At 37.4% G+C, this 19,393-nt stretch overlaps 3 protein-coding genes across 7 annotated transcripts; 2 read left to right on the top strand and 1 right to left on the bottom strand.

The window, feature by feature from the left end:
- The first annotated feature begins 366 nt into the window (after positions 1-366).
- Positions 367-3,165, top strand: Pop1 (POP1 ribonuclease P/MRP subunit). Its single transcript, XM_076123119.1, has 4 exons — positions 367-1,903; positions 2,046-2,407; positions 2,486-2,758; positions 2,845-3,165. The coding sequence occupies exons 1-4, from the start codon at positions 523-525 to the stop codon at positions 3,145-3,147; spliced, it is 2,319 nt and encodes a 772-aa protein (XP_075979234.1). The 5' UTR covers positions 367-522; the 3' UTR covers positions 3,148-3,165.
- Positions 3,155-12,378, bottom strand: LOC142978607 (uncharacterized). 5 transcript variants are annotated; one of them, XM_076123116.1, is made up of 16 exons: positions 12,253-12,378; positions 10,279-11,025; positions 9,963-10,120; positions 9,721-9,837; positions 9,196-9,331; positions 7,973-8,123; positions 7,550-7,703; positions 7,073-7,263; positions 6,578-6,740; positions 6,210-6,463; positions 5,381-5,446; positions 4,959-5,112; positions 4,783-4,870; positions 4,546-4,663; positions 4,230-4,309; positions 3,155-4,126 (listed from the first exon to the last, which is right to left on the bottom strand). In XM_076123116.1, the coding sequence occupies exons 2-16, from the start codon at positions 11,021-11,023 to the stop codon at positions 3,990-3,992; spliced, it is 2,712 nt and encodes a 903-aa protein (XP_075979231.1). In that variant the 5' UTR covers positions 11,024-11,025; positions 12,253-12,378; the 3' UTR covers positions 3,155-3,989. The 5 variants fall into 5 exon arrangements, with proteins under 5 accessions (XP_075979231.1, XP_075979229.1, XP_075979230.1 ...); XM_076123114.1 differs by having other exon boundaries at positions 5,381-5,461; XM_076123115.1 differs by having other exon boundaries at positions 5,381-5,461; positions 11,984-12,368.
- A 340-nt stretch (positions 12,379-12,718) lies between these two features.
- Positions 12,719-17,961, top strand: LOC142978439 (meiotic recombination protein DMC1/LIM15 homolog). The gene is made up of 5 exons (XM_076122900.1): positions 12,719-13,044; positions 14,378-14,545; positions 15,665-15,767; positions 15,887-16,054; positions 17,364-17,961. Exons 1-5 carry the CDS (start codon positions 12,722-12,724, stop codon positions 17,619-17,621), a joined length of 1,020 nt encoding a protein of 339 aa, XP_075979015.1. The 5' UTR covers positions 12,719-12,721; the 3' UTR covers positions 17,622-17,961.
- The last annotated feature ends 1,432 nt before the right edge of the window (positions 17,962-19,393 follow it).

A 19,393-nucleotide genomic window follows, 5' to 3' on the forward strand; every position in this document is an offset into this window, starting at 1 on the left:
AGTACATAAATATCCCTAATATAACTGGAAGGTGCCCATACCGCTATTCTGCCTTTAAAATCTGCATAGAAATTACCAACGTAAATCGCATATTCAGTGCAAAGTGCATTACGTTACCTCTTGCAAAAAGCAAAACACGCTATACTTAGTCAAAGCTTCAGGTCTATTTAAAATGTGAAATAGCTGCAGTGGAAGCCTGGCAGTGTCACCACCACACGCGGTTACCGTCATAAATTATTGCAGTATGAACACGGCTTTATAGGCTCAAAAGACTTGTATTGAAACGATAAAAACAATGAGCCATAAACAAAATCTGTGTCTAATGTCAAATATGACAACTCTCTTATGTCAATGTCATAAGTCATAATAGAAGAAAGAGGTTATTTTCCTAACCGCAATGTTGTGTTTTCTATATATTTTAACAAACCTTCAAGTTTTAGGATATTTGAATTACTTCTTACCTAGTAATATAAAATAATAAGTTTAGTTAACACGTTGAACAACTTAATAACACAAGAAACGATGGGAGATACGGAGTTTGATGCCACTTTAGGTGGATCAGAGCACCTGCCTTTTTCAGCAAATAGTTTAAAATTTGCTGCCTCGAGGAGTGTAGAAATAGCAGCAATGACTGAAAGCATACTCAGGCCTAGTAAAACTAAACTTGTATTTCAATCTCTACCTGTGCATATGCGACGGCGTGTAATGAGTCACAACTGTAAAAGACTACCCCGAAACTTACGATTAGCGCATTTAGAGCAATTAAAAAAAAGTGGTTTACCTCCGAAACAGAAGCGGCCATCAAGAAAATATAGGCGTCGTCCAGCAAATCTGTTGGAAGAATACACTCGACGTCAAAAGCGAAATGTTTGGTTGGAAACTCACATATGGCATGCAAAGAGGTTCCATATGACTGAACGCTGGGGATATCGCCTACCGTATGCTCCCTGTGATAAAGCATTCAGAGCCTGCTATAGAGGCAGCTCTGCTCATTGCCTTTTACAAGATATTTCTTACCACACACCAATACAAATAATAGGAGCAGTAGAACTCATCAGAGACATGTTTTCTAATATTACAAACAGTTCATGTGGTCTAGGAGTATGTGCTAAGGCGTACATAAATGGTACAAGACAAGGTACTGTCCATCTCTATGGAATAAACACATTTCCCTTTGGATACATTGCTCAAGTTCAATTTATATGGGTTCCCAGTGATGGCACATCCAAAACTTTATGGTTATTTGTCCATCCTTCACAAACAAAACAGGTTGAATCACTTTTATGTGATCTTAAAAGTGGAAGTGTGAGTGATGATGATTATCAGTCAGCAAAGAAAAGAAAAAAAGTCAATAGCTATGATGGCATACAAGTTAAAGTCATGCCAGGAGCTTTCAATAGGTTCTGTCTGACTGGGCCAAATAGTCATGCCATTTTAGTTCAAAGTTTAAAATGCATCACTGAAAATGATGCATCCAACCATAAGTGGATGTCACTCCACACTCCTCAGGACCTGGGAGAGAAGGCAAAGTACTGGCAGACAATAAGCACACTTAATTCACCTTCTCAGTTGCCATCCAACATGGTTATTGGTTTAGTAGTAATAGATCCACGCTTGAGAAGACCTCGAAACCGTACCAAAGCTAAGCAAGATGCTTACCCTGAGGTTCAATGTGAATCTCTAGTTAAGGTGCCAGAATTCCTCTCAACCTCTCCTCTATGGGATGTAAAGATACATGAAACAATAAAAAAGGAAAAGAAGACTACTGGCCAGTTCATAGAACATGTGACTGATGGACAACTGGTCCCTGGTGAAATTAATGAGGATGATCCATTCTTACAAAGTGTACCTGTTGTTTTAATACAGAGGCCTGGTTCACAAAATCCAGAGTTAAAGAAACTTGGTAATTGTTAACCTTTTGAACTATTTATTATGATTTGCAAGCACAAGATAATTGAGCATCTGCTTTTATCAAAAGTAGGTGCTGCCTATATGTAGAGTACAGAAAGTAATGAAATCAACTAATTTGAATTATTATTTTTCAGGTTATGGCAGTGGATGGGATATAATAATGCCTTCAGGGTATGCTCTTCCATTTTGGCTAACATTCATAATGTTTGGAGCCAGGTCAGGTGCACTAAGGGAAACAGAAAGTTTGTCTTTTGAAATGGGAGAATGTTTCTTACCCCCTGATTCTAATGCAGGCAATGAACATGAAAAGAGAATTGAATCTGAACTCAGAGACAGGTATTTCAGACTACCACCAAGCAAAAGAGTCAACTATATAAAGCTGGCAATCAGTACTCCATTTAGATGCCCCTGGCAGACATTGCTCAATGACTGGAGTGAAGACAAAGTGAATGATTTCTTCGTTTTGAGAGATAGAACACTTTTAAGTAATATACAGGTTTGTTTATAACTTTGTGGAAAATTGTGAGGTTTAAAACTATCATAATATAGTATGAACATTTTTTTGTGTTTGCAGGAAAGAATCATGACTAAAAGAATATTACCAAACATGGCTAATTCATCATCTTGCCTAGTTCCAGTATATTTAAAATTAGTGGGCAGAGGTTGTCTGAAACATCATGCAGTTATTTGCTTACCTGAATCACATGATATTAACACAATAAAATCATTGTTTGAGCCTCACCATGAAGATTCAAATGAGAAAATAAGGAAACAGAAACGTTTGGACCATGTGAAATTAGCGAAAAAATTAAAAAGGAATAGAATGAAACTGAAAATGAAATCGAAAGTATGTCGTATTGATTTGTTTATAATTATAGACTTGTATACAAAATTGTTACATTAGTATTAATCAGATACATTTCTTTATTTCAGTTGGTTCCAAGAAAGTCACAAAAGGTTCATAAAAACGAACCATCTGAATACGTAAAAAGTATGAGAGAACTGTGGTTGCCCTCAACAATAGACACAGTTCGCAATGTCCCTTCGAGACAAGTAATGGGATATATTGCGCAAGGCGCTTTCAGCTTTACCGAAGCGCGCAGTTGTGGTGTAGGATACATAGCATACAACGCGATTAACATGTTGTTATCTCGTAATTTTAATCAAGTGCTTGTAAGAAATACGACCTCAAAGAAATACTATCTTGCAAATATCGTGATTATCAACAATAAATAAAACAGTCTTTCTAGAAAATTATGCATTTATTTTTACTCATTAAAACATATTTATTCTAATCACCATAAAACCTAATAAACTAGGTTTCGCCTTTAATTTGTGATGAATAGCAAAAATAAATTCACTATATATCAGCACTTGTCAATAGTATAATTGATAACCCGCTTGTTCCGTCAGTATGAGGGCGTACGTAGATGACACCGCAGCTGCGGCACCGTCGTCACGCCATGATATATTGTTTTTGCCTTGCCAAACAGCTTATTAAGTATAACATTAAATTAAAACTATAAATATCACACATCCGCAAGACATCATGAAATTGACTAAAAATAAATTAGTGGTTACAACCATGAGGCATCAATGAACATGCTAATATGGTTGTAAATTTTTAAAATTTTGATGTTCGAGTACTGTGTCATCAATATCGAATATTTATTAGACGATGGCGGGGAGACTAAATAACGTCGCACACGTTAATACTGACACAAGCATACAGCGGCGGCCTCGCCTACATGAGAGTTAAAAATGATTACGAAATTAAATTCTGATGATAACATACAAACACCGTTCAGAATTACTTACTCTTTGATATTTAAATATAAACACATCGTTACATTACAAAATGTAAATGCTTAAATTTGTACGAGTTCATTTCTGTCCGCGTATTACTACTATACATTTTTCTAGCATGCTTATATTGAGAATTTTGCAGGATAGGCCCACGTATACAGGTGTGTACAAATTTACGCTTCTACAACGTACACCAGACAGAAGTGAACAATCGGTTTGTAACCGAACTGGCCTCTATCACGAGCTGAATGCATCGTCGCACTCAATAAGCACTAGATTTTGGAACGCTTTCGCGCTATCGCGTCTTCTACAGCTTTCAATTGCTTCAACAACTCCTCTCTTCTTGAAACTGATTTCTTAGCCGGCGCAGCATTAAGTGGAGACCCAGGACGTTTCTTTCCGCCTGATTCTGGGATAAATATTTTATTTTATTAGTTTTTAACCCAAGTATTAAAATAGAAACATAATATTTTTTTGTCAAGTAGGAAATGTGATTTGTAAGTGTTTGTTACCTTTATCACTGGGAACTTCCTTCTTGCTGGTAATTGTGGTCACAGCCGCAGCGAGGCCTGCATTCGATTTAGCGTTTAACCTGTTTCCAAAGAACCATCATTAGTACACAGAATTTTACGATATTTATATAATCTATCATGGAATACTACTAGCCTCGCAGCCAGTATATAAGACTTAATTTAATTAACCTGACATAAACATTTAAAGGAAACTTTAATTCCTCATTGTATACAATAATTAATTTTCTATAACTGATTTGAGAGCTATAAAATGATAGTTCAGTACAAACGAGTAATTTTATGTTTTGTTACTGACCTGGGTCTAGCGGCTGCATTGAGTAGTCTCGCGTGCCTGGCGCGTCTCGCCCCGGAACTGCCTGAAGACGACGACGAGTGAGACTCGCTCTCCGATTCGCTGGACGATGATGATGATTCTATAGAGCAAATATGAAGATATATCATATTCATTGCTAAAACTTAGTCGCTCATAACCGAACGAACGATCGACGATCATGTCATGTCATATACATGATTATAGAAAATAAAATATCACCTGAGCCGGACGACGAAGATCTCGAGTACTTCTTCCTGTCCCTGTTGCGACTGGACGCCTTCGTACGTCCGTACGGATCTAACTCGTCCTGGAAGCGAATCAAGAGGATAAATAATAAAATAAAGCGAAGATGTAGAAATGAATGTGGAGAGTGGCTTTCGGTCGGAGAGCAGTACCTTGTGTCGGTGCGTGGCGGGCGGCGGCGGGTTGGCGGCCAGCTGGCGCGCGGCGCCGGGCGACGGCGCGCGGCGGCGCGGCGCGGGCGGGTTCATGGCCGTGGCGCGCGCCGTGGCCAGGCGCCGCTCGCGCACGATCACCGACGGAGACAACCTGCCGCACGCACAATGATCCGTTAGCTGCACCCACCGATTTGACATTTACGGTATCTTCTATATAGATCGATCCCGATGACGATCCCCTAGGAATTATTGTCTCGCGAAATTAAAGAAAAAAAAAGATAAAATAAAAAACTTGCGTTTCCCGCCTACTTAGAACGGGGCCGATAGATCTGTTACGAGTGTTACCCATTATTCACCGTTCGGAGAAGAATAAGCGGTTCGTAGTTCGTACCGATTTAAAACCGAAACCGGTGTCTCACCTTTGTCTCGACGACGAGGACGCCCTTCGCTTACGTCGCGCGCTCGGCGATCGCGAACTTCGGGAACTGGAATTTGAAGAGCTGCGGGGTCAGCGGGACGAAGGGGGCGAGGGGAGGGGAGCGGTCGATGCACACACACACGCGTACGCATGCACACGTTTGTTACGATGTTACGAATGTCAAAAATGTTACAATCGTTACAGGCGTACACGCACACCGTGACGACCGGTAGTGAGTCCCAGTGATTGAAGTGATACAGATAGAACATGCAATTAATCGGTAATGTCGAAGTGAATGAGAACCATGAATGAGGAGAACACCGCAAGAACCACAACATTAGACGAGTTATGAAAGCGAAACCCATCGCCCGCGGGAGAGGGACGAAGCAGGGTACAAAACATCAAATTAATAATTTGAAAAGACATTTATTCATACATCGACTTTTATACCTTCTCTGTCACGCTTCAATCGAATACTCCTACACAAAATAAAGTATAAATACGGTCACCCATCCTCAAATTTATCATCAACACTCTCATTCAGACACTCATCCAATAAAACGATGATGCTCGGATAGTTGCCGTCACAGCATAATATATCTAGACTGTCGGCTTTCGAGTGAGCTGTAATTTTTCAAAAGTAAATTCAAGGCTACATACTGGTAATGATCGAAACTAGGTGCGCACATAAACGATTCTCGAGTGACGAAACCGATTCGAGACCACGGCATCGTGACACGCGGCTAACTAGTGAGCTTAATTTTTTAGAGAATTTAACCGATAGGTGTAATCGTTTATGCGCACCTAGGGCTGATGGCCGGGCGCCGTACCTGGAGGAGGAGTAGGAGTCGTCGGAGGAGGGCGGCTTGCGGCGGCGCGCGGCGGGCTCGGCGCGCATCCAGGGGTCGGCCCAGTCGTCGCCGCGGCCCTCGCGCCCCTCGCGGCCCTCCCGACCCTCGCGCCGCACGTCCCGCGGCGCCGAGCGGCCCTCCCGCGCCTCGCGCCCCTCTCGTCCCTCACGCCCTTCCCGCCGCTCCACCTCCGCACGCTGCACGATCACTTCGCGTGACGAGCGGACGCGGCGCTGCACAACAATATGTTAGCGCTCAGTCTCGAGTCTTGTTCTACAGTATAAACACTCAGCACTTTTTTATGAAATTATTTAGTTCACTTGACATGTAGATCTCTCAGATTGTACCTTATGGTAAGGTCCTTCTTCGGGCACGGGTGCACGTTCGTCGTAATGCTGCACACGTTCGTAGGCGCGCTCTCTATCGTACATGTGCTCGCGATCATAGTAGCGTTCCCGCTCGTCTACAGCCGGCCGCGGGAAACGACCGCGATACATAGGCCCGTACGGTCTGTAAAAACGCAATTAAGAATGGTTAGCATGTGAATAACAAACTTTATTTTAATTATAAACCGATTTTTTCGTTTATGTATGTCTCTAGATCAGTTAATAAATGAGTTCAGTTCTGATCATATTTCTATTAGGTCTTTGGTTCTACTATCCCGTTTCCAGGTAAGGATCTCTTCCCGGAATAAAAGGGAGAGCCAATAAAAGGTGTATTATAACAATATAATTAGTTTAACTTACTGCTAAACTAAATTGTAAGATTTATCTCTCAATGGGTATCTATTGGGAGGAAATTGGTTTTTATTAGAAAGGTAGCATATTGTTATAAAACAATACCTGAAAGCTTCCGGATCTCTGTAATGAGCAGGCGGTATTTCATGATGTCTGGGCGGCGAGGCGCCGACGGCCGCGGCTGCGTACGCCAGCTCCGCGTCGGGATCGTGCACCACTCCACCCACTGATAAATGCAATTTCTTCTCTTCAAAGTCCATATCTTGCTCCTTGCGTTTGTTCGCTATCCTCACCATCTAGAATGAAACAGAATGATTAAAGAGAAATTCTCAAAAGCCTGTAACTTTAAATACAAATTATTGGCATAATTTATAGCCAATTGTGTTGCTTTGCCACACAAAGTATAGTCAAGTATAATTTATTGTTCATTGAAAATCTAATCTGATAAATGCGACACCACTGGTATACAGCCAGAACACAACTTTCTCAATGCATAAAACAAGTTTTTAAATAACTATCAGAACATACTCATGTCGTTGTATCAATTCAAGACAATTGCATATTTTTAAATAGTCTGCTCACCTCTTTAGCAGTGCGCAGACCGCGCTCCCAGGCGGACTCGGGAGGCGCAGCATCTCTCGCAGGCGCAGTCGGGTACGAGCCGCTGGCGGGCACGCCGCGTACTACGTCAAACATGTTGTAATTGCCTTTGTCGGTCACGCCGGGGTGCAAGAACCTAAACAAAAACCATTTGAAAATTAGGTATTCTCAACAGTACATTACAAGACTATTACTTAAATGACTCCAGGTTTAACTCGATTGTGCATTAATAACAATAATTTGCTTACTATTACTGCCAAAGTATCAAGAAACTTATTTATTTCATTAGAAAATTTGCATCAAATTTATTCATATCTTCATAGTATTATTCTTAGTTGGAGTCCATAGGTATGTATGACGTTGAAAAAGGCTCTTTGAAATATGATTTAGATATTCTCGACATACCTGCAACTAACGCCCCAAGTACAAGCGCCGCGGGAGAAAAACCTGCACACAGGTCTAGGCTCACTCTCCTCGGGCCTTCGCTCTGCCTCGTCGGAAACCTCGCCCTCCTCCAGCGAAGATCCGCGCGATCTCCGACCAGCTTTCACGTCCTCTGTTTAACAAAAATACCTTGTAATGGAGGTCATGTATGGTCAAATTTTCGGTCAAGACTACATTGCAACTAATGCGATGGTCAGAAAAGTTTAACCACTATTGATTATTGTGAAGCAAAATTTAGGAATAGTTAATACTTAGGTAATTCAAATAAAAGTGTTATTGTAGGTTTTAGTATTATTGCTGATTTTATGGGGTAACATCTTATTGTTAAGTACTGTTTTACCTATCCAAGCAGAGTATAACTAAGCTATAATAATTTGATTTAATAACCAGAAAAATTATACAAAGTTTACATTCAAAATTTCATTCTATGGAGGTAATATTCTAAAAATATTCCTATCAATGAAAACCCTCACCAACTTGAGCGACTTGACGAATGATTAAAAATCTGTTGCCCCTTCGCGTTATCCTATAATTGAAGCGACCGACAACTTGCTGACTGACCGATGATTCACTACCACACATTTTGACGAAAAATATATATTTCCAATACGTAAACCGCAAACGAAAATCCAACTACATGAAATCCAAAAAGCAATACATATGAAAAAGAATATATTTAATGTTCGTTCAACACATAGTTGATGCTTTCTAAGCAACGGTTTACACCTCGCGATCGATCGCCAAGTTATTTCCGACGCCACTATCCCATACCACGAACCACTTAACTACGACACTTTCTGATTAAAACCATCTAATATTTATATGTTCAATAATTCACTTGAAAGCTACGTGAATTAATTGCTTCAATATTAAAGAGAATTGAATATAAAACGAGCTCTAGAACACATTTTTTTAAGTAGTTAATTACCAAATATTAAAATAAAAATACTACACTACTTTGCTCATAATATTAGATGCACTAAATATTCTTTTATTAGTTTGGATACAAGCTCATATGAGGCAATATTTTAGTACTTAAAGTTTCTCTCAAATTTACGGTAATTAATCAACTTTAATTTTTTAACCTTGTAGCCTATCTATGTAGTTTGAGCCTTAACAAAATTGAAGTGTCACTTCAATGCATATTTCATAGTTGGTTTGTGTATTCAGTAAGAACTGTTTACCTTTCTCAACACCTTTGTCATCTGTATCTCCATTTGATTGTTCTACAGGTTTAGGTTCTATACATTCTCCTTCTTCTGCTTCAAAATCTAACTGTTCCTCTGCATCTTCTGTATTACTTGTCTTTTCTTGAGGCACCTGATAGTTTAACACAAATCAAATGTAAGTTGTAACATGTTTTTTTAATGTTTTTAAAAAAAGACAACTCCCGCACTAAGAATTGCTCTTGTGTCGCGGGGACTTTTACAAACATACAAACAACGGACACAAAGCACAACCAGACCCGAAACAATTATTTGTGGATCGCACAATTAATTGTCCCGTGTGGGAATCGAACCCACGACCTCCCGTTGCCGTGGTATCGGCGTGGCGACCTAAACCACTGCGCCACGGAGGCAGTCATTCACATATATTAAACTCTATAATAATATTATGTACATCATTACAACAGAGGTAAAACATGAAAAAGAAAGGAACATGCAAGGAAAAAAATGTTAAAGTAGGGCGAAAAACAAAACAGGAATTACTTTTTCTAGTTTTGGGGTGTCATTCTTTCCATGGTCTGATCGTGGTGAAGATTGCGAACTCGCACCATTAACTTTTGCTTCTGTCTTACTTTCGGGTGACGCCGGAGGAGATTTAGGCTACAACAACATAATTGAGAAAAAGTTTTAACAAAAAATGAGGAGAGTAGAAATAGATGTAAATAAAAAATGGGAACATGCTTGTAGATCAGGTTCTAAGTATTGGGTAAAGGTATCTAACAAACCTTGGAAGATTTATCTGCATCTTCAGGTCCCATAGAGTCCAAGTCTGATACATCAGAAAGATCTTCATGACTAATATTTAGATCTTTCCCTTCTGGCTTTTCACTGGCTGTTGACTTACTCCTTGACTTCCTGTCTTCCTGATCTGACTCCATTTCACCTAGATAATGTATTACTAATGTATGATAGTGTCAAAGAGTTAAAAAATGTTTTGGTTTTTCAATTGCTAATACCGACAAATAGATACTAAGGTTGGCAGGCACTAAGCTGGGTCTAAAGCAAAAATACTAATAATAGAAAAAAATATTAATCATGTACCATCAGATATTTCTTCTGTAGCTGTATCCTTCCTTTTGTTATATGAAGAACTTCTGCTAGACCGACTTGAATCAGATCTACTTCGGGCTCTGGGCACAGGTACCATTTTTTGTTCAGCTTTTGTATGTCTCCTCCACTTTTCATTTCGTTCCTTTGGACTCCAGTCATTTTTCTTTACAGGTGACCTATTGGGAGAGGATCTATAGGAATTTCTATCTGGGGAGGGACTGGAGGAGGGAGACCTTCTCTGAGGCTTTCTTCCAGACTCAGGAGATGCTGGCCTTGATCTATTATTAGGTGAGCCAGGAGGAGATTTAGCTGAACTTCCTGGGCTTTGTGGAGTCTTTGGGCCATCTCCTGCTGATGGTGGGGCTGAAGAATATTGGTCTCCATGCCCTGGTGATCCTACATTGGATCCAACATCACTTGGAGAATGTGGACCTTCAGGTGACTTAGGGCCTGCTGGTGATGGAGGCATAGAATTTTCTGGAGAATTTATATCTGAATGTGCCCCACTCAAGTTATCAGGTGATCGTGGGGGCTTTGCCGAGTTTGGTGATGGTGACCGGCTTTCAGGTGAAGGTGACCTTGGCCCCTGAGATCTAGGTGATCTTGGGGAGCGAGGAGGAGACTTAACATTCTTTTTAGATGCATCACTCCTGTCAGAGGATGAGCTCCTTCTACTTCTGGAGCTTGAACTTGAACTACTTGATGATGACTGATCACGTGAATCTTCTGAATCCATCTCTGCAAATAAATGGCGGTACCACATGAGGCTGGCTATTTCACAATATATGGTCCCAACCCAAACAAGCACTCGGTTTGTTATTTTATTTCAATAAATAGCTTCAACCAGTCATGTTTAGAATTACTAGACTTAAAATGTTAGTTCACACATTCTCATATCCTTCAAAAAAAGCAATGATAATATCCATCATCATTATGACTTCATTAACATTTTGTCAACAATCATTTAAAACCTATTTTTCAAGTATAAATATAGAGTATCAATGTAAATCAGTAAAGTAACAAAATCCTCCATATATAAAGCATAGCTCAATTTAAAATGTATTGCCAAAAAAGGCTAGTAAGAGTTAAGTTATTGATTTTTAAATAAATAAACAATTGCAGTTACATAATTTAACATTCAAATCAATTTGTAATTGCCTTTTTACCTCTATTATATGTTTTAACTGTAAAATTATATGGCTGTAATGAATTTAAATGTGTATTTAAAACTGTTTTATATCTGGAGCTCTGTTACCTTTAAAGCACTGATTTAAGTTTTAATCTCTCTATGATAAGCACACAAACTCTCAAATATAACAGTAACATCTCAGTAGTCTTCAAAAATTGCTGTAACCATTTTATATTGTAAATACTAATTGAATAGACTATTGAACTTGTAAAAAGTATTACAAACATGCATAATTCTTATGTCTACTCACCTTGCCTATCATAAAAAATAAAATAAACTAACTATCAGACTATTTTAAATTCTAATCATTGCCTACCTACTTTCGCCAGACCCTGTAGCGACTGTTGTGAAATGATACTCAAGTGTGGGCCATCAATTTAATTTAAAACATAATAACCTCAAATATAATTAAAATTCTGGATTAATGTTTTGTTTTTGAATTGAGAAATTATATAAAACTGGTCAATGCTACGTTGTGATGTATATTGAAGACACATCCAGCCTTACCTTGACGATGACGCCTCGACGCCAGAAACAGTTGCACTTTGTAACACTTTTCATATTGCAAAGACTTTCAACTTTAAAATCACAACACAAACGAAACTTGGGTCTGTCACATATACTTGTGATCAACTTTTCAACTTTTTGAACGATAAACTGACGAAAACTTAGTAAAATCAACACTACTTCAACATGGCTGTGATACTGAAGGAAATATATGAACATAATAAATAATCACTTTCCAGTACTTCCGTAGGGTTAACTTACGCCCTTACCTTTACTGAGATGGATTAGACGGTAAAGTTCTTGAAGATTTTGTTATTTATATTAAAAATAATCCTTTATTTGCGCCGCTAACGATTCTCTCTCAGCGAAGCGAAGTCATCAAAAACCATAGACTAAAACACAAATCAATCAAAGTGACGCTGTAAAATAGAGATGTCCTATAAAAAAAATACTAAAGATGTGCTGTTCACATTAGTTACTTTTACTGAAGATTTATGTGGATTCACTTTATAATTTGTTAGATACCTAGTTCTGTAAAGTTCTGTTGTTAAGCAGGTTTAATTGGTTTTTGTTATTAAAACGGTTTTAGCTATGTTTTGTAGTAGTTTTTAAAATACCGCTCAAGTAATCCTGATGGGCAAGGAAGTATCGTAATTATCAAAGCTTGTAAAATTAAAAAGAAAAAAAACGCGGGAAATTTGCATTTGGGTGAGCGACAAAACACTCCGTATTTTAAAAATGATTGATCAAGTTCTTGACGATAATGTATCAGAAAACGAAGAAGAAGAAAGTTTCTTCCAAGATGTAGATATTTTACAAAAACACGGCATTAATGTGGCTGATATAAAAAAACTTAAAGCTGCTGGAATATGTACCATCAAGGGAATTCAAATGTCTACGAAGAAAAAACTATGTAATATCAAAGGTTTTTCGGATACAAAAGTTGAGAAGATCAAGGAGGCTTGTCAGAAAGTTGTAACGCTTGGATTTATGACCGCACTAGAAGTTAGCGATCGTCGAAAGCAAGTTTTTAAAATTAGTACCGGAAGTACAGAATTGGAGTAAGTACCTCAAACTAATTTAAAGTATTTTTACTGCCGAATAATAAATGAATGCGTTGGAAAGGTAAGTACACAAATAAATAAAACAACATCCAAGTATAGGTGTCTATTTAATACAGAACAGTCCAAGGGTATAATGTAGCATGTAATATACAGAGCTCATAATAAGCACAAATAAATAGTTCTGGCACGCACGGGAATATGTGTGCAACGCAACGTCACAAATGGCGCAGTGGCTAATGAGATCATCTGGTGAATTCAAATGTTTTGTTTGTTTTCTATTTTACACAACCTACTTAATCATTTTAAAAAAAAGTACATTTATAATATTCCTATTCGAGATTTGCATGAATTATGTTGTATGAACTGGAACATCTTATAACATTAATGTTCACTATCATGATAGATGAAACACCTATCTATCCACCTCTTTTTCTTAGCTACTTTTTACATCCAACGGACGATCACGTTTAAAGCTAATAGACACTATGCATAGGTACTTTCCTACCCTGTCTTGTATTGTGTTACAGAAAAAAAATATGCAGAACAGAATGCTGTGCAATTAAAAATTAAACTTTTTTATCTGAACAGTATACAGAAATTGATAACGCTGCCTAATTTGTCCTGCCTTGTAAAGTTATCTCAAATCGATAACTGTGGTTATAAATACTATCTTCTCATTTTGTGTTCGTTCAATGACGATAAATTTGTATCAGGAGCAACATTACATGTTCAACATGTTTTGTTACTCAAATGCACTTTTTGACATAGATTTTATAGACACCTACCGAATTAATATTGTTTTTCGATTCAACCAAAAATATACCTACAGCTATTATGCCCTGTAAATGCAAAACAAAGATCGGAATTATAAACACAGTCACAATCGACATAAATTTAATTTAGTTTCAATCAATATCCAACATAAATATTTCGTTAGGACAAGGTCAGCATACGCTATAAAGGTATCCGTCCACGGGTCTGTCGCATGGACACTTATGGTCAATCATCGCCTCTTTATAGAGGAAAATGCAAGGTCAGCTCCATCATGATCTCATTTCAAACAATTAAACCGGACGGTTTCATAGCCCTATGTTTTTACCATAGATCTACCACTTAGTGAACTTTGAACTGCGTTATACCTAGGTAGATATATTATAATCCATTTAATGAACATTGTCAACGACGGCGGATCCATGATTTTGAGTAAAAGGAAATCGTGTTGAACAGGTTGACACAGTGACGTGTTAGAGTCATTAGGTTTGAGCTCCCTATCCCCAATCTTTTGTATCCTCTAGTGATTGTACTTTGTAATCATGATAGAGTATTTCAGTAAACTTCTGGCCGGTGGAATCGAATCAATGGCGATTACAGAAGTCTTTGGCGAGTTCCGCACAGGCAAGACTCAGCTGTCCCACACACTCTGTGTCACGACACAGATACCCAACTCCACAGGCTACCACGGCGGGAAGGTCATGTTCCTCGACACTGAACACACTTTGTACCCTTTTTAAAATGTAAAGTAAGTTGTAAATTTGTTGAAAGGGGATCCTTTCAATTACTTCGTGAGGTCGTCAACTTGATGTTTGTTTGGTGAAGGGCATACTGAAACGTTTGCCTTTCTAGACTTGCATTACAGCCAGCTAGACAATAAAAATCTTTTTGAGTTCTGTCCATTTAACAAACGATAATCTTTATTTCTTCCGCGTTACAAAAGGCGATTTGGTAAAAATCTTGTGAAATAATTCATTTAATAAGCTATTATAGCGATAGGGATTTGAAAGCACAGCTTAGGACATAAATACTTAAGTATAATTCAAAATCTGAACCCGAATCGAATTCTACTCATTGCTAGTCGTAGTAAGGTACCTAAGTATATCAAAATATCTTAAACCAGTCCATGAATTCAGCTGAAGGGGTTTGGGAAACAATTTACATAAAACTTCACAACACACAGTTTTCAAACAAAGAAACACGTGAAACATGTTGTGATTAGGAATTTAAACACGTGTTATCATTTAAATGGAATGCTGCTTATTAGTTTTTGAGAAGGAACACATTCGTTCCGACTAATGAACGCTAATACATTATTCAATAATTGATGACTCCATTCATTAATATTTCCTTATAAACACGTCTTCTAGTATGCGTCTAAATTAATTGCGTCATAATGCTTACAAACATTATAAAACGCATGTTTCGATTACTTAGATTATATATTTAATATTTATGTATCGATAATGATATTTAGGTAAAATGTACCTACGTATAATAAATCAATATTTTTTCGATCAATCAAATTATCAACATATTGTCTACTAATGTCTACTACGTATTAATAATTGTAACTTCTTCACCTAAGTTTAGTAAACTTGATTCCATTATTTCATTCTGTAGATTAATAAGACTTTTCATATAACCGCACGTAAAATAACCGATTGTATCACAAATGCTGAAGTTTGAAGAGAAACTAAAATACTCAGTATAGAGAACGAACCTCATATCTGCAGTTTGCAAGATGTGTCAATTTAATAATTTAGCAAGTGGTGTTCATAATAGGATCTCGTACGATTCTTCGCATTGAACCTATTCAATATTTCCTTAACAATAGGCATAATAGTCGTCCGGACAGATTGAGGCCCATTGCAGACAGATTTAATTTAGATCAGAATGCAGTCCTAGATAACGTTCTATATGCCAGAGCATACACGTCGGAGCATCAGGTTTGTACTCATAATTAAATACGTGTATTTTTGGTTCCTTGTTCTCAAACAAAGAACTGTTTCGGATATTTTAAACAAGTTTTGTAAAAAACATCCTGATTCGGTTTATGTATAATTAGGCGGAACTGCTAGACTTCGTGGCTGCAAAATTTCACGAGGAAGCTGGTGTGTTCAAACTGCTGATCATAGATTCGATAATGGCGTTATTCAGAGTGGATTTTTCCGGACGCGGCGAGTTAGCTGACAGACAGCAGAAACTAGCGCAAGTGCTCTCACGCTTGCAGAAGGTCGGTGGATAGAAACGATTTAGACAGAAGTAGATGTATGTACAACCTTAGATATTGTAGATAGGTAGTAGCCTACAGTATATAGCCGTAAAAGACCATACCTATACCTGTCTTCTTTTTCTTAAGCCCAGGCCATCCGAATCGTTACCACTTTTTGATCAACGTCAATACTAGATTATAGTGGCTCTTGCTGACAAAAAACAACTTCTTACCTAGCTACTGTTTTAACCCTAAGTATATGTAAATATTAGATATTTTTTTTAGATGTTTTCATGTTAAGTCCTTATTTTATGAAAATATAATAGAGACCAAATATTTACCTTTTATATGCATAACTGTTTGTAATGTAATAACTATTAAATTCTTCTCGTGTCGAGTACCTATGTAGGTAAGCATTAAAAACAGGTTTTACTACTAATTACATGTTTATGTCTGATTTATAATATTCACACGTAGTTACATAGCGTAGTTATTTACGTCGTATTTTAAGTATTTACGCATTTATAAATTTAAAAGTACATACTGAGTTCAAGATCATCGTACGAGACACATGGGCTCAATAGATAAACTGCATCCGGCTTGTTCCCACTTTATTAGTTAACTTACTTGATAACGCTGTACAAGTTATTTGACTACAAAATATTGATAAATCGTTTTCATGGCAAAACGTGGTTTTCTTACTATATGCGTTTAATACATAAGTAACTATTGCGTACACACATAATATCTAATATCAACATTCCAGATACAAATAGATACTAGTTACGACTGTTTCGATGTATATGTACACATCTATTCCGTATCTCGTCATTTAGAACACAAATTTATAGTAGGTTATATAATTTGCAATTAATTTATGATAATATATTTTTACATAATGCGATAAGATCTTGAACCTTGAACTTGAAACAAGTTTGCTTGATTATAAATTGTGCTGGATTCGATTTCCAGGCCGACTGAAACTTATGACTGCGTTGTAACTCACGAAGTCACTACTACTGTGAAATGCATTGTGTTGTTTATAAATATGAACAAAAAAAAAACAAAAAAAAATGTCATTAATCTGTCTCTGTGAACCGGTAGCCAGTATGTTGTCTATTGTTTTTTCTTTTAATTTCCGCTTCAGCATACATACATTCAGGAACGGTATGTTTAACGAGCGTGATCTTAAAAACAATATTAAAAATCATAAATGTTACCAAGTCTTCATTTTATTCAGTTTTTTTTCGTGTTTGAATTAGGTTCCGGGCCTCCATTTATAATTTTAATCATAAACTAGTTTGTAACTAACTTGTATTTTATGACGTAGATTTCCGAAGAATACAATGTGGCTGTATTCATAACAAATCAAATGACGGCAGACCCTGGCGCTACGCTGACCTTTCAAGCTGACCCCAAGAAACCTATAGGAGGCAATATTCTAGCGCATGCGTCCACTACAAGAATTTCACTAAGAAAAGGCCGTGGTGAAAACAGGATAGCTAAAATTTACGATTCTCCCGACTTACCGGAAAGTGAAGCCACTTTCGCTATAACTAATGGAGGAGTGTCTGATGCTAAAGATTAGTCAGTAATTGAATGTAAAATATAGTTAATTATTGTATGCTTTAATTTTCTACCTTCTTTTTTACCTTCCACTACTCACTAGGTACCTACTCATGCTGACTGCCTCTGTTATCAAAATTAAGGCTTCTCAAAAAATTACTCAAACATGCTTAAAAAATTTAAATTTTAGTTGGTAGCTTATTTTCGCGACAGAAAATGTGTCGTGAGCGAATTTTTATATAAATAAATCACGAACTTATTAAGTGTCTAGGCTATAATAACATGTCTTAAAGGGTCCAAACCACCCTAGTCACCCTACTCTGAAACCCATCTGATTTCTGACCTCAAACTATCCTTGCTTGTGTGAGAGCTGTAAAAAGCTATTAAAGATAACAATTAAATAAAAATAGACTGTTACTTGGCAGATGTCATCGACCTATATCGTAACATCGTAAGATTCAATGAGATAACTTCTGTAACCTGTGCTTGCCTCCATATAACTCCCACTACGAGTAGCCAGACGGAACCAAAGTCCAAGCGCTAACGAAATCGTTTTGTATTCGTCATTCATTGTGGCGTGATTCAAACGAACCAATTATGCTTCTTGCTATGATTAGATAAACCGTACCATGCTTTCGTGATTTACGCTACAGAGTATTTACTTGCAACGTATGAATTAGTCTAGCTATTCGTATATATAAATAATATGTAATATACGTGATACCATATTTATAAAATATAAATATGGTATCACGTATTAAAACAACTCTGAGTCAATAGTACCCACGATCTATAACACCATTGATAAAATTATTATGAAAGGAATATTTTATGTTGAATAAATAAAAAAACCACAGAAATATGTAGAAAGAGAATACTTAGTCTGAATAGTCAAGTTTTACGTAAAAAATATTACTTGTTTAGATTAATAATAACAGATAAGTATTGAACCAAAATGGAATTTTAATCTTAGCTGCTTATTCATGAAATGTATCAAGCTAATGAATTGACTACTCAAAATCTTGAATTTAATGTAAAACCCGGACTAGTCGATGGTGGCTGTGGGGCTTGCATCCCACGTAGCATTTGAATTGGTTTCTCTTATCTCTTTTACAGTTTACACGGCGCGGGTTATGCTTTTTTCATCTTTTAAAACCAATTAGCTACCTGGTTCTGCCGTTGACTGTTTAGGTCTCAACGACCAGAATCGGTACGTCGCGTGCGTCGCCGCGTCGTGTCGTCGATATGAAATTATTATAATACTAGTGGGCCCGTGGGGCTACGCTCGCGTATAAGTTAGGAAAAATATAAGATGCCTTTCGCCCATTATATTAATCCGCTAGGGGACGATTTACTATAAACTTATTTATTACTATATTTTATTTCATTTTACTTGAAGACCCACATTCAGTCTCACACTTCTAACTTCCAAAATGAACAAAATATATTCACCCCTATTTTACCCCAAGAGGTGGATTACTAAAATCTCTTTCCTCGGCGGGTTTTATGTTTCCAACTTCTATAGTTTGTGTTGTGCGATGATTATCAGTCAGTCAGGACAAGTAGGTAGGTACCTAATTTTATATGTATAGATTGAGGATTGCAGAATTAGAAGTTTAGGCTTTAAACTAGCCAGAGAGCAGTAAGGTGCAATATAATAATATCTTGGGTGGTCGAGATAAATCACGCACAAATTGAAGTGGCAAGCTAATATTTTTATTTACATTCCCGAACTTACTTATTTAAGAGATCGCCACGCTAAAATGGCTTTGGAATGGACTATATAATATGATC

The sequence above is a fragment of the Anticarsia gemmatalis genome, chromosome 14, assembly GCF_050436995.1.
Source record: "Anticarsia gemmatalis isolate Benzon Research Colony breed Stoneville strain chromosome 14, ilAntGemm2 primary, whole genome shotgun sequence".
In the NCBI taxonomy this organism is placed as follows: Eukaryota; Metazoa; Arthropoda; class Insecta; order Lepidoptera; family Erebidae; genus Anticarsia; species Anticarsia gemmatalis.